The sequence below is a fragment of the Struthio camelus genome, chromosome 2 (assembly GCF_040807025.1).
Source record: "Struthio camelus isolate bStrCam1 chromosome 2, bStrCam1.hap1, whole genome shotgun sequence".
NCBI classification, from domain to species: domain Eukaryota; kingdom Metazoa; phylum Chordata; class Aves; order Struthioniformes; family Struthionidae; genus Struthio; species Struthio camelus.
This window is the reverse complement of record NC_090943.1, coordinates 48,918,808-48,933,594: the sequence shown is the minus strand read 5'-3', so window position 1 is coordinate 48,933,594 and position 14,787 is coordinate 48,918,808. Positions and strand designations below refer to the sequence as shown.

The following is a 14,787-nucleotide window of genomic DNA, read 5'->3' as shown; positions in this document are numbered from 1 at the left end:
GAAAGTTTCATTCATTTATAGGAACTGCAGTCCTGTCCTCTGCAAAGAATGGTATCGATCCCATCTACTTCCAACCAGGTAACTGTGCTCTTATCTGCTTACATCCTTCCCACTTGCAGCATCAAGTGGCTGAGTTACTCTTCAGTTCCTGTTCTGCAGGATTACAGCAGCTACTTTTTGTCCTGGTTCACTTTGGAAATAAGGTTTGTAGAGTCACTTTATTCAGGATTCACTTGACAACTTTTAAATGGTTAAACAACTAAAGACTAAATGTCTAAATCCCCTCTGTATTTAATGAAGACAGATAGGCATTTCAGAAGCCTGATCAAATGTGCCTACCTCTCACCACTGATTACACTCAGCAATTAAGTGCCCAAATGATTAGCTTAGACTAGACCCTAAGCCTTTTGGTAGGTGGCAAAGCTAATCAAAGGGAATCCTATATACCCACCCTGGTCTACAGGCATCCAGTATTAACTTGACTCCACCTGCTAAGTTCAACCAAAATCCACATTTGAGAGAGGAAATGATTGCTCAGTTGGGTTCCCCCAAATTTCATGAAGACAGGCAGAATGGAGCCCAGGGTCTGAATATCTGCTAGCCCACCCTTAACAATTTTTTATCCTGCCAGCTGATTCCTTCAAACAGATGGGGCAATCCAGTATAAAACATTGTATGAGTGAAAGTTTATTAGAAAGGGGGGTGGCGGGGAGAAATGAAGGGCGTTTACAGCTCTGCATACAAAGCTATAATGAACTGGATATGTTAGCTGAACCCGCCAAACAGAATCGACTTGTCAGTCAACTGCGTTTCATCTCAGGTATGCCTAGACTTCAGCAGGGAAGAAATCGTTGTACGCACTGATTCCAGCATGTTTTTCCAAACCTTTCGTGACAGAAGGGCGCTGCTTAAGAAAGTATGCCAGGAACATGAAAAGAAGAATCAGCTGTAAAGCTGAACCAAGAAAGGTGACCCATGAGGAAGCAGAACATGCCTACTCTTCAATGTATTTTGCTCTGAACACTTGCTACAGACAGGTCCCCTAGTGAGAGATGCATACAGATATGACCTAACATAGGTCTTTCATCTCTTCTTGCCTGAAGCAAGTTTACCGATACTCTTTTGTAAGAGTTAGACAAGAAGAAAAAAAAAAAAATCTATGATTTGGGACAAAAATATGCTCCTGCCAAACTTCGTACTAAAGCAAAGCGTCCATCCCTGCCCCCAGTCTGAGCCAGTCCTGGGCACCAAAATGTAACTCCTCACTCTGCAACAAGAACTCAATTATAGGAGCTACAGCTTAATCAAAAGCAACACTCCCAGGGCTTTCCTTCTGCATAAATTCACTACAGAGGCATGATTTTTTTTACTTGGTGGGGTGGGGGTAGGGGATACATTTTTATCAGATTTTTTTTCAGCAGAAGCAAAGCAAAAAAGGCCAGTCTTCCTGTTCAGTTCACAAGCTGGGTTCACAAACGATGACACAGGGATAACAGTGTTTTAATGGCCCCTTTCACCCAATGACCTCAAAGCACTTTTACTTCCCTTAATGAACTCAGCTTCACAGTAGTTTGACAGTTCTATTTTACATGAAACAGAGAGAGATGAAATAATTTATCTAGGCCATGCAGCAACACAAAATTGACTCCCAACAGCACGATGAGTTATGCAATAGGCCACGCTTGCTTTTGCACAGCATCGTGTCCCAGAGCATGTTATCGCTAGGGAGGTAACACACTTCTCACAAACTCAATCACCTGCTCAGACACTCTCTCGTTCAGGAGCTTTCCTGCCCCAACTCCACCAAATGCTAAGTCAGCAGTGGCTGAAGACCCTCCTTACTTCAGAGACTCAAGACCTAAACTGCTGTTTACATTATTAATGTTTTCTGGCAACTTCAGCCTTCTTCCCCGTTACCTTTGGGAACGAAAAGTGTTAATTCCTAGACCAGTCAGTGGACCGCCAGCCAAAAAAATAAATAAATAAAGTAATACAGACACTGGCAGGCTGATCATCACAACACTTAAAGCCTGAATCACCTTCTGGATTAGGGCTGCAACGTCCTCACTGCTCTATGCCAAGTTTCTTCAATTCCACATGAGCATTATGGCATAAATTAAAGAACAATATGAAAAGAGGCTATGCCAAATGCAAAAAAATTCTTGCAGTAGAAACACATGAACATTTGATTAAACAACTAATTCAGATCAATATGCTCCAGAATAGTAATGTCCCGCTACAAACAAGAAGAAAGGCCCACTGGAATAACAAATGATGAATCACAATGACAAAGTCATCTTGGCAGAAGCTACATGAAATCTATGGGGGGGGGGGGACAAACTACAGGAAATCTATGGGGGCAGCATGAATATTAGCCTACTCTCAACTTCAGCCTCAGCAACAGCTGAATATTAAGGTTTTGGTGCCACCAGACAGCATGCCAGTTCCCTGTGCCATCACTGCAGAACACAAAGCACTCAAATCCTAACTCTAAGAGACCATTGCTCTGTTACGGTGAAGTTTCATCCCAGGATAGGCCCAGCTGAAATTCTCTTAGCATATGTTGCACAAACAAGATGCTACAGCACTTTTGCATGGGAGAAATAATCTGTTCTGAGTTCGTGCTCTCCTGCCAATGTAGGATTCCACACGATGGGGGATAAGGGTGAGGAGACAAAAGGGTCCAAGCCTCCCCAAGGAAGTACTTGACTTGGGGACCAGGTTTTTGATGACCCTGCATCAGCAAAATGACATTTTAATAGATTTTATCTTAATAGGTAAAAATAAACATTTCCAGAAGAGAATCATGCCAGTGCCATCTGAATATAGACTCACTATAGCTTGCATCAGACAACTCACCCTACAACTGGCCTCTTGAATGCAAGTAACTCAGGACAATGCTGACATTTCTGCCAAGCTAGATGTTATTAGTTAGGCAGTTCTTCGTTCCCAGAAGACCTCAACCTGTAGTTCCTATTTTTATTTCCACCTAGTGAGAACAAAAGATGACAAAAAAATTTTTCCTTTTCTACGAGCACAGTCAAGCATTTCCTCTCCCTTTTTTTTAATTCAAACTATTTCAAGCACAGAGAACTTTGTCTGTATGTTTTCAGAAATGGCCTAACGGCTCTAAAATATTTTTACAGACAGAAGGTGGAGGACAACCTTTGCAAGCAAAATGTTTTTACAAAACTGAATGGAAAGATATCAAGCTATTCCCACTTTGCCACAATTTTAGGAATGTGAAAGATGATGCCAGGAAGGCACCAAAACTTATCAGTATTCTGATACAGTCATCTAGTTTAATATTTCCCCTCCCCTCCTGTTTATACAGGAATGCTCCCAATTAGACTCAACTTTTCTAAACTAAATTAAGACTAAAAACTCTTTGGGCAGATGCTTTACTGATGACTGGTATCAGTCCTTGCCATCTCCTGGCTCTCCAGACAGATGTCCTATTCATTGTCCTTCAACAGTAACATTCCTCTGGGCCTTAATTTTGTATTTCAAGATGTTATTAGGCAAAGAGCCAAAGAGAAGTTAGAACCTATCTTCTAGCTCTGTTTGCAGAGCAAATATAAAGAGGGAGACCCGGTTCCATGACTCAGTCCATAACAGAAAATGGAGAGAAGTCTAATGAACAGTTAGAAGGGGCATGTCCCTCCCTTCCAAAAAAGAGGAATGCTATCAAGGAATTAAAAGACATTTGAGCGCTTAGTAAATTAGCAGAGCTGGGTCAAGTAGCATTTTAAACCTTGGTAACAGAATGAACTGGGGGAGGAAATACGGTTCTCTCTAACAAGTGCAATATGAGAGTAATGATTCTGCAGATCTAAGGGCATGAGGTGGTTTCGGGTTTTTTAGTGTTCTCCTTTGATCTGGCTGTTTAATGTGCTTTTGAAAATACAAACTTCAGTAGAACACAAACACCAATCCTCCTCTTGCAAAGCACCCTGGAACCAGTACAACTGAACGGATGCCAGAGGCAGCAAAAATGTAAGAATAAAAATTCCACTTTCAGGACATAATCTGCTGTCAACTTCAGCACAGAGGACAAAGTTCACTGCTCTTAGCGTCTGATGTTACACACCTCAAAGCGCTCTGATTTTTTGGTACTTCAGAGTATGTGTTTCTACCGTTGACTTTTCCAAGAATAACTCCTGAAGTCCCATGTAGTCTGTCCCTTACATAGCTATTTATAGTAAGAGAAGTACAAGATCACACCTGAGGCATTTTTTTTTTACATTGTTCATACTGTGTCAATTTGTGCAATAGATTCCTTGATCTTATTTTGTCCTCAGCCTCCTCTCTTTCTCTAGATGACTACTAGTTTGTTGCCACCATAAACTCTGTGAGTAGGAATTGCTTCTGGAGCAGTTACAGATGAAGAGTAGATACTATGCTTATTGTACCTGGAAGAAGAGCTTACCTCTCTGCTATCCTGTTTCTAATTTGAAGGATTTAGTCTAATAACCCAACAAATATCATCCTCACTAACTGAAGCAGGGGCTCCAAAATAATGCCATGCAATTTAAAGAATCAACAGGGTCACATACTTTACAGTATGCCATGTCCCATCAAACTCCTGCTTTATCACTTTTTAAAAGGATGAAGCTTGCATTCATGCCTCCCTTTCCTGTGCCTTGTTCTGAGGATATATTCTCTTCTCTCCCCTTTTCTCTTGCCTAGTGAGTTTACTTTCTGCATCCTGGCACATACTGCTTCTCTCCTCCCCCAAACCCACCCCCTACCTCTTTTAATACATGAAACATTCCTCATATATTTTTTTATAGATTTCACACATGCTGCAGCAGCTGTCTTCCACTCTCCTGTTGCATACAATCGCATCCCAGTTACCCAGCCACAGATGACAACCTAGCCATCCTTCCAGCTCAGCACAAAAGTAGAAGTTCTGGCCAACTCCTCCCCTGGTTCCTTCCTCCTTGCCTTCAGAGAACTTAAAGTAACACCCAAGAACAGCCTCCCCCTTGGAGTAAAAACAAAAAACCTCAGAAACCAGCGGAACCCATCGCAGACAGCAAGCAGGAGCACTGCCTAAGCCACCCCACATTCAAATCTCAGCTACTTTTTCCTAAGGAGAGGAACAGCCTGACACTTCACAAGCTTTCATGCTTTCCCTACAGCAAGTAGATCTCACTCCTACTTCCACCCTTCATTCTCCTCCGCCTTAGTCACACAGGGCCTTCTTTCCAGCCAAGCAACACAGTTTTAGGTGCCTATCAATGCTCAAGTTTGCTATGGTGGTTGGGGTAAGGCAGGTAAGGTCCAGATGACAGAGCTTAGTTTCTCCCAAAACCAACACACTTTATAGTCACATTCAGCACATTCCTGCCTGAGCACAATGAAATCGGCACCGAGCTCTGGGGGTTACCCTAGGTCTGCTCCATTCCAACCCCGTTCCCAGCAGCTTCCAGTTGCAGCCATTAGCAGCTCAGCATTTTGCTCTGCCAAGAAGATAAAGCAGATGCCCAAACTCCACAATATGTTTTCAAGCAATTACAACTGTTGATAGCAAAGAGCAGGGCTCAGAAAGGCCATTATTAATGAGGGAGAACAGCACAAATCTTTTGCTACTGATGGATTACGTCTGCTCTGGCTGCTCCGGGACTGAAGAACACGTGCAGCTGTGGCAGGGAAGGAAAAGATTTTGCTAGATTCACACGGCTGATATGCAACTCAACATATACCAGTGTCAGCCAAATGCCTACATTTAAGACGTTATTAATAGCCCAAAAGCGATGTAATCAGTACGTGCTATCCAGCTACCACAAAAGCTTATAAGGCAGAAAGTTCTCACCTGCCTGGCCACCCTCCGGGCTTCCCAATAAGGTTTGGAGTCTTCTACAGCTTTTCCAATCTTCTTTACCAGCTCATCCAGTTTTACCGTTGCTTCAACCAGCACTGAGCGAAACTTCTGACGCGCATCCTTCAAAATGTGGGGGAGTGGGGGAAAGGAGAGAAGAGATAAAGAAAAATTAGAGCTTTAAAACCAGCATTTCTCCTAGTTGATTCCTATCTTCCCATTGCTCTTTAGATTCACACACAAGCCAACGCATTCAAAACACTTACTGTCATGTGGACTAAGCCAGAACTCTTCAGTAGAGGTAGTAACAGGGACCCAGGGCCGCAGCTGAAAGCTAGCCTGCTGGTCAAATCTCTGTCTTCCAGAGACAGTTTTTTATACAAAGGTTGCAATAGCCTGTGCTAGATGTCACCTCTGGCAGGGTTTCTCAGAGAAAAGTAGTTCAGAAAATGACTCAGTGAGAGGCAAACAGCAGCATAACAAATTCTGAAAGGGAGTTAAGTGGCAGAGACATCTCCTCTACTGCGTTGTCCTGTAGCTCAGGATGGTTCAGGAGCATTCAGAGAGTTTGTCCTTACACTTTCCAGAGGGCACTTCTCGGAAGTCTCCCAGAACCTGCTTTGACAATTCAGACGGCTGGATGTTCACTAAGGATTTTCTAAACAATTTCCAGAATCCTACTCGTTGAACCACTCCTCGCAGGAAACAGAAGTTTCCCAATCCCGCCACATGCTGACAGCTCAGCTGTCACCAACTTCAGCAGGAACCAGCATCCCTCAAACCTCTGCATGCGTCTCAGCCACGTTCCCAGAGACACCATTTCGCAGTGCAAGCAAGGATGGACAGGACATGCTTTCTTCAGCAGAAAGAACTGGACACTTCCCATATGGCAGTAGTATCCGGTTTGTATCAACGGGTAAAGACTTCTACTTTCCATTTGACTGTTATTATTTATTATTTTTAAGAAAACTAAATTCCAGCTATTTCCAGAGTGGCTGAGCCCTCATTAAGTAAGTAGCTGAAGCAATTAAAATATCTTTTTTGTTCCACTGAAATTTCCACGCCTTTAAGCAAACTGATCCTGACTCCAATCTTAGCATCCAAAACAGATTCTAAAGCAAAGTAATTATTTTAGACCAAGAGAGATGCAAAACCCGCCTGGGATCTGGCCCAAGATTTAAGGAGATCAAGAGGAAGGGGCCACGTGAGCTCTTGACAAGCCTTGTAATTCTAATTAGAGAGCAGGATTTAGGCAGACTGCTGGAGCAACATGCTGATTATCGGGAAGCAGCTGGCTTGAAGAAGTGCTCTAATTCTGCAGGTTTTTGTCATTATTTTTGAGGACTTCTAGAACACACAGCTGTTTATTCACTGGAAGAATTAAAATACATTGGAACCTACCACTGCCTTCACAGAAGCAGGCAATAACTGCAACAAAACATTAGTTTTACAGAAAAAGCAACACAGTTCAGAAAAAGCATTTTTAGCTCCTTCTCAGTGTTCTCTAAAACCTTAACCAGAACTGGCAATGTTTCTGTCCAACGCAAATAGCTTTGCATTCTTAAGGCACTCCCAATTTGTTCTAGGGAAATATTCAGATGGATAAAAGGGTTAAAACAGAGAGTTAAATCCACATTAATTTAGTATTCTATTGACTCCAATCCAATCTCTTTTCTTAGAAAAAGCATAAAGCACATCATTCAAGCAATATGTAGTGAGTCAATGAGTTTCTCATCGTGAAAAGGTTGAACATTGCTAATTAAAGTATTGAACGATATACATGGTTCACCGCTCAAAATGAGTTTCACAGAAACTGAAATAAGACTGTAAGCATGATGACTATACTGCAAGAAAAACGTTAAGTACTGAAGTATATTTAGCAGAAAATCATTTTCTTACAAGCACAAGAACAAAATAAAAATGAGTTTTTAAAGTGAGTGTCTGAAGGTTTGTTTTCCCTTTTCTCCATGAAAGCTGTACAGCTGGATACTAGTTGCAGATAGTGAACAGTTTAAGAAAAACATAAATAGGTATGCATTAAGTAAAAAGAGCCCTATGTAGAGATACATCAAAAAAAATTCAGTTCCAAAGTCCATAAGATAAGCCCTTGGAACAAAGAGACCTATCAACAGCAACGTGGTATTGTTACTAACAAATCTGTGCATAGAGACGCAACCTTAAATTTATTCCTGTACTAGTTACACGTACTCTTATCCCACAGGAAAAAGACAACTGATCGCCACCTGGAATTAAAAAGACAAAGCAAAACCAAAACAAAAAACCCCAAGCACAGAGCAGTCACATGAACAGCAAGTCTGGTGAGAACCATGGATCTCCCACCAGCTGGGGCAAGGTGCATCCCAATTACCAAACTGCAACTGATCCTCTCACTGGCTCCTCAAGCATAGGTCTCGCAAATGCTTAAGTACATGCTTAGTTTTACTCAGAAGCATAGCACCACATAACATGATAGCTACAGTTATACAAAATAGGAAGCTTCAGCTTAAGAATATACTGGAGTGAAGTCACGTTTTTTATTTTCCCCCAAAGATGCCAGCTTTGTATTTTGAGGCTTCATCTGGGGCCTACCATCCTCATTTTTGCCAGTGGAGAGCAACAATGAAAAACAAGAAACACTAAAACTGTATACGTGTGTCACGTATCACATGCCATACTTTAAAGGGCATGTTTATCCTCCAGCGCCTGACCATCAGAACAGAAGCTTGCAGGCTCCACTACCTTCTGCTTGGGAGAACAAGCAGATGCTTGGATCAGTCACGTCCAAAGGTTTCCAGCCATCTCCTTTGGACTCACCAACAAGGTGCCAAGGTATCTCAGAAGGGATAACGCCATTCCCAAGCCCTCTCCTCTCCTGCACTGCAGATGCACTGCTTTTGCTATCCATTAGCCCTGCCGAGCAAGAGCAAATCATTCTCATGTTAAAGATCCCCGTCCCTCTTCCAGCTTTGTGTGTCCCTGTGGCAACCCAGTGCACTCACATCAACTGGTCTCCTTAAGCTAAACTGGTGCAGCTCTCACGGTCTCAGCCACAGCCGCTCTATCTGGGAACTCTGGCAACATCTCCCACGATTACAGGCACAGCTTCCCCCTGCAAACACACAGCCGAGCTCAGAGCACCAGCGCTGCCACACGCCAGCAGAACTTCCGTAGAAGACAGCACCCTTGGGACAGTGCAAAACTCCTCTGGCAGACCCCACGGAAAAGTGTAAGAAAGAAATACAGGTGCAGCAGCTATTCGTACTATTCGCGTGAAACAGGGAAGGAAAGAAACACCAAGACAAGTTCACCAGGAGCACGGGGCTTGGCACGCTCGCCACCTATGTGACCCGACCAGCAAGCGCATCTGCGGTCCACAGGAAGGATGGACCTGCGGTCAAGGCAGCAACTTGGAAATCAATCCAACACCTTGCTCTACGACTGCCTTGCTGTGCTGCCAGCAAGACACTTCACTAACCCGCACGTGAAGTAGTTCAAAGCTATAAATCCTCATAACGGTGTTTGTTCCAAGGATACTCGCTTGAAAAACTGAAGAGTTCAGGGACAGCACAGTGAAGTCCACCTATGGTCCCCAACATTAGGGAAGCCTTTCATCTGTGTTTAGAAGTCAGCTGCACCATCTTCAAATTACTTACCATGGCCCCCAGCGTGATGTGCCTCCTTAGGAGTGCAACTATTTAACTGACAAACTCTTGCTTCATTCAGACGTTTATCTAGGGTGCCTGCATACTGCAGAAAGGAAAAGACAACAATTCCTGCAATTCAGTAGCGTTAGCAAAATGGAGACAGCACGGTGTATGCCATTTGGGCTCTAACAAAGCCCAAATAATTTCTGGCTTCTGTCTTTCAGTTACTTGAAAAAAAAAGATGCTTTCATCAATAACTAGCCTGTGTGCTGGGAAAGCAAGTATGTAATCCTAGGCACAAACCCTGCAAGTCACACTCACCGTTTCTGTGTTCTATGGAAAAAACACGCAGTTTTGTTTTTCTTCTCATTATAGGGAAGAAACACATACACAGACCAGGTAAATTGCAACACAGAAATAACAAAACTGAGAAAAGGCGTTTCAAAGGCACACTTTCCCCCACTCTCTCACAATGGTTTTCTGTGGTTAATTTTAAGAACACCATGTTTCCAATTTTGCAAATAGAAAGGCTATAGTCAAACTCGACTGGCTAATACATCCAACGCCTCTTCTCTCCTGTTTGCTCAAACGAGACCATGAGAAACTCTCTCCTTAAAACTGGACAAAAGTTGATTAAGACACTTCACTCTCAACGCATGCTGCAAGTGCAAAAAAAAAAAAAAGTAATAGTCAAAAATTCTCACTTGACCCGATAATCCCTTAAAAACTAGACTCCCGTGACCCAAGAGATTCTGTCATACACACACGGCAGGCTAGACCGAAAAAAATGCCAGCAGGCACAGCACCTAGCGCACTTCATGTGGACAACTGCAGTTCCCTTTTCAAGATCCTTTCCTAGGGCTGCAAGAACTCTCTTCCCATGAACTTTCCTTCTGGAAATCCTCAGCGTCTCCCCCGCACCCCTAACTGAGAGATTCCACAAGCACAGTTTTAGGGAGCATGCCAGGCTTCCGCCCTTACATGCTTTTGCTGTCATAGTCCATTCTGCAAAGCAGACTTTGTTTCCAGTAACTTGCTGTTTGCTGAGCAGTAATCTGAAATGCCAGAAGGGACCACACTTAACAATAGACCATTCATACAGCAGTATTTTGGGGATCCCACTCTCAAATGAGGAAAGGAACAAAAATACCATTCTCCACATAAACTGCACCTGCTGGAGGATAAAGCATGCTTGTTTTGCCTTTCTGATGAGTGATGGTGATGAGCTGGTGGCAGATGCCATATGACAGGCAAATCGCTATTTCTGCCCATCAAAAGAACTGTGAACTTTCAAACAATTTTCTTTTTTAAAGGAACTTAAAATATCAACAGAGCATGAATCATCTTAGTACCAAACTCACCTGAATTTCATTGACAGAGGTTGCTCGGTGACCATCCTGACAATTCAGCATGCAGCACCTCCTAACAGCCCATTACCCCAGCTTGGGAGGTGCGTGGGGAACTGAGACTGCCACCTGCCAGACAGCCGTTATCCCTTCCCAAGAGGCAGGCAATGTTCAACCCTGCCTTCCTCTGCTGGAGAGACCTACCACCTGTGAAAGCTCATGCTGTCCAAGTTACTGAGGTCTTGTGTGAACAGCAACAACTTTCAGGTGTGAGAAGCAGGTAGGCTCCCCAGTCATATGCCTATCAGACACATAGGCATGTACGCAGAAATCTACCTCAGAGCACCAAGCAGGTTATGGAAGTTTTCCAGTATCTATTTGGTACCTGAGCAGTTTGAATAAACCAGACTAGCCACCAACCCTTAAAAAAAAAAAAAGTAAGGAAAGGGGTTAAGTAAACAACCCACTTTATTTTTTAAGCAAGGGGAAGACGCATTCTTACCACACAGCCACTAATTTACCATCCAAGAACAATTAAAATTGGTATTTGGAAGTTGCTTTAACCTCCTGCTTGCGTACAGTTACAGACTGAGCCTACAAATACACTAATATATTTTGTCTTTTAGCCCTCTTAACGGGAGAGGGAGAGGGAAACCAGGTGGTGCCTCCAACACACTTCTCTGACTAACCCTTCCTTCCCCTCGCAAGCTAGAAACCCATTTCTTCTTCAAGAACATAAACCATGTTGTAAAGCCCTTTGACTCATTTGGGCCACAAAATCTTTCCAGAGCTAGCAGGGAGAAAAAAAGCCTTTCCTTACTCATCCACAGGCAAAAGCAGACGGAAAAACAACAGGGACAACATGCAATTAACATGTAGGAGCCACTTCCTATGGGAATAGGCAGACTATAAAGGAACCCGGAAAGGGCTGCTAACACTGGACAAATTTATCACGCGTGCACGTCACAGCCCAAAAGACAGCACGAACGGCAGCCGGTGAGCTCCTTCTCCCTTATCTGCGCACTCTTTTATAGGACGCTGGAAAACGCTGCACATGGATGCTGACATGGAGGCGGCTGTCTCTACAGAAAGAAGTTTCCCCAGCCCAAGCAGGCGTGCTCAGAACCCCTACCGCAGACGGGCCGTTCTTCAAAAATTTGGAAGAATGAGGCTGCGTAAAGGCTACTTGAAATCCTTCAGTGGGACAGGGTCCTTCCTGAAAACTTGAAGCTTTACCCCAAAGACAAGCATATTAACGGAGAAGCGAGGAGAGCTACTCTATAATAAAACAGCCCTTCCCCTTCTGAGAGGGGCTCAAACGCCGCCGAAGCTCACAAGTGAAAGAGCACCATGACTGACACACCACTCTTCTTGGACTCTATCCAACACCAACCCAGAGTGACCTTTAAGATAAACACAAAGCCTTGCAGATTAGAGCATCTAGGCAAGCACATCAGAAGGATCCTGCTCAAGACCCTACCTGTAACAAGCAAGGCTGAGAACAACACTATTCAGATCTAGTTTTCCTATACAATCATCTCCCCTTAACACAGCTTAAGGGCACTGGCAAGCTCTTAGCCCCAGCAATGCAAAAACTCTTAACAAAAAACACATTTGGGATTGCTGGAATTCCAGTGGTAATTTTAATGGTATGTGGTGTATTTCCCCCCTGTAATGTTGCCAGAGGGTCCCTCAGGAATATGTTATATCTGAATTGTATTTTTGGGAGCTGGACAAAGATACGCACAAGATAGCTAGATGGGCGAGTCACACACGCTGTTAAGTACATTTGCAATTCCTGACCTGAGTTCAGGAGATGTATTTCCAATAAACAGGAAAAAAGCTCATGTGACAAGGCACCACTCTAACTTGCATTTGGCTGAAAGGTACTTGCATCTCCACTGCAAGATGTTTCCTGCACTGCTTCACGGAGGCTTCAAACATAAACAGGGATATTAGGGAAGCCAAGCGTTAAATCCCTTGGAGGACCCTTATCATCCTTTTGCTGTGTCAGTAATGCTCGGTGTTGCACTTAGCATGAGCAGCGTTATGGATTTTCAATCAGGTCTAATCAAAGATTCATTAACAGGCAATACATTAACGCAACATGTAACTACCAGCCACTCAGTGCCCTTTATCAGCTCCACAAGTCATGAGCAGGTTGAGAGCATCATCAGGTCAGGATATTTCCCCAGGATTTAATGGGATAGGTCAAAAGAGCAAAAAAATGAGTAATTACACCAACTACAAGAATAGATGCAGTTGATTTCACCACATTTTTCAAGTCATGCCACATCTATCAACCAACAGCTCTCAAGGTAGTTTGGGTGCAGGACTTTTTTTTTTTTTTTTTAAAAAGAAGGCAGGCTTATTAACTTAAACAGGATTCCTCCCTTTATCACCTCTCTAAGCAGCCAACTCCAAAACTGCCTACTGTCAAAGACTGACATGGCTGCAGCTACCACCAGAGCATCTCAGAATCCTAGAAGCAGCCACTGGTTTAGCGGCTGTAACATTCCCATCAGGTTAAAAAAAAAAAAAATTTGTTAACTTCCATTTTCAGATGCAAACCTGCAAGCAGAGAATAAAAGCCTGATTTTTCAGAGGCATTTAACACCTACAGCTTTTCTTCCTGTTAACGGGAACTAGAGACAATCAGAGCTTTCAGCAACCCAGTTGAGAGTGACTTGTGCAAAAGTCACAGGAAGTCCAAAACAGACTCGTAGAATTTAGATGCCGCACGGTGACTCTTCCTGCTTATCAAATTACTATCTGATCAAGTACATCAAGTTACAAACAGATGGTATTTTTTTCTGAATTTCCTTCACAACAATACCTTCTACTCAAATACTCCTGTTGCTTTTTCAGATTATTCTCAGAAGATTCAACAGTGAGAATGTACGGGCCACAAAGCGATACAAGATGCTGTTTACTACTTTCCTGTAAATAGCCTATTGATGCTGCCTGTGTTCCCATTAAGGTCAACTATGATCAGAGATTAAAAATATGAAGGAAATAATGTACGAACAGGGTAAATATAACCTCATTGTGTGGTAAAAACCATCTACCTCCTAATGAAATAGTCTGCAACAGTGGCAACAGTACCAACTAGGAAGCGGCAACCCGAGGCACCCAAAGCAGCTAGCAAGAGTCAAAATAGCAAATCTGCATATGCAAACTCAACAAGGCTTTCCCAGAAGCTCACATTTTTTAGCAGCATTTAAGGGCTTTAGAAGTCTTTGAAAGAGAATTATCTCAATTCTAAACTCCCTCTTCCAAATTCTGGATTTATTCCTGTAAGGCTGCTTTGCAGAGTTCTCTTTTCTTGTCTATGGTGTGAACATTGGATTTTTAATAACCCGGGGGCAGAGGGGTTGTAAAATGCCTTTTCTCTAGAAACATTTCAAGTCCATTTAAAATGCATTCACCTACATGTATATAAATTAAGCTGGCTTACAGCATCCAATTGTGTTGGTCCTCAAAATTTAAGCAGAACAAAAGTAATGAAAATCTTTCCTAATAAGTAATCATACAGTTGCATGATACCACAAACTGGCTTCAATCCAACAAGATTTCTGGATGAAAAGTGAAGGAGAAACACTCATGGAGCCACACTGTTGACGATCTTCCAATTTTATTCCATCAAACATCACTTACAGTAATTACTACAGACAGATTGGAGGAAAACATTTAATAATACGGAGGAGAATAATCATTTTCTGCAATATCTGAAAGTATTTCTTACATTAAGTAAGATAAGCAATAACATAAAACAAAGCTAATGTGGCACTGGTGGAGTTTTCCCCTGGACTTTGGCCTTCAGAGCTCAACATGTGTCACACGCAGAGTAGCTACCAATCTCCACGTTCTGCAAACGCACATAAATAATTTTAACCAAGTAATGAAGTCCCATCTTAGTCATTGGGACTTACTTCATGAGCATGCATTTGCATTATTATTACAATTCCACCTG

At 42.8% G+C, this 14,787-nt stretch overlaps 1 protein-coding gene across 5 annotated transcripts in view; it reads right to left on the bottom strand.

Moving 5' to 3' along the window:
- The window catches only part of SH3BP5 (SH3 domain binding protein 5), a 91,655-nt gene that overhangs the window by 32,692 nt on the left and 44,176 nt on the right, over positions 1-14,787 (bottom strand). For all 5 annotated transcript variants that reach the window (XM_068935582.1, XM_068935581.1, XM_068935584.1 and 2 more), the window contains one exon: positions 5,819-5,947. In XM_068935582.1, coding sequence (XP_068791683.1) covers positions 5,819-5,947 — 129 coding nt within the window. The remainder of the gene's footprint in view (positions 1-5,818; positions 5,948-14,787) is intronic.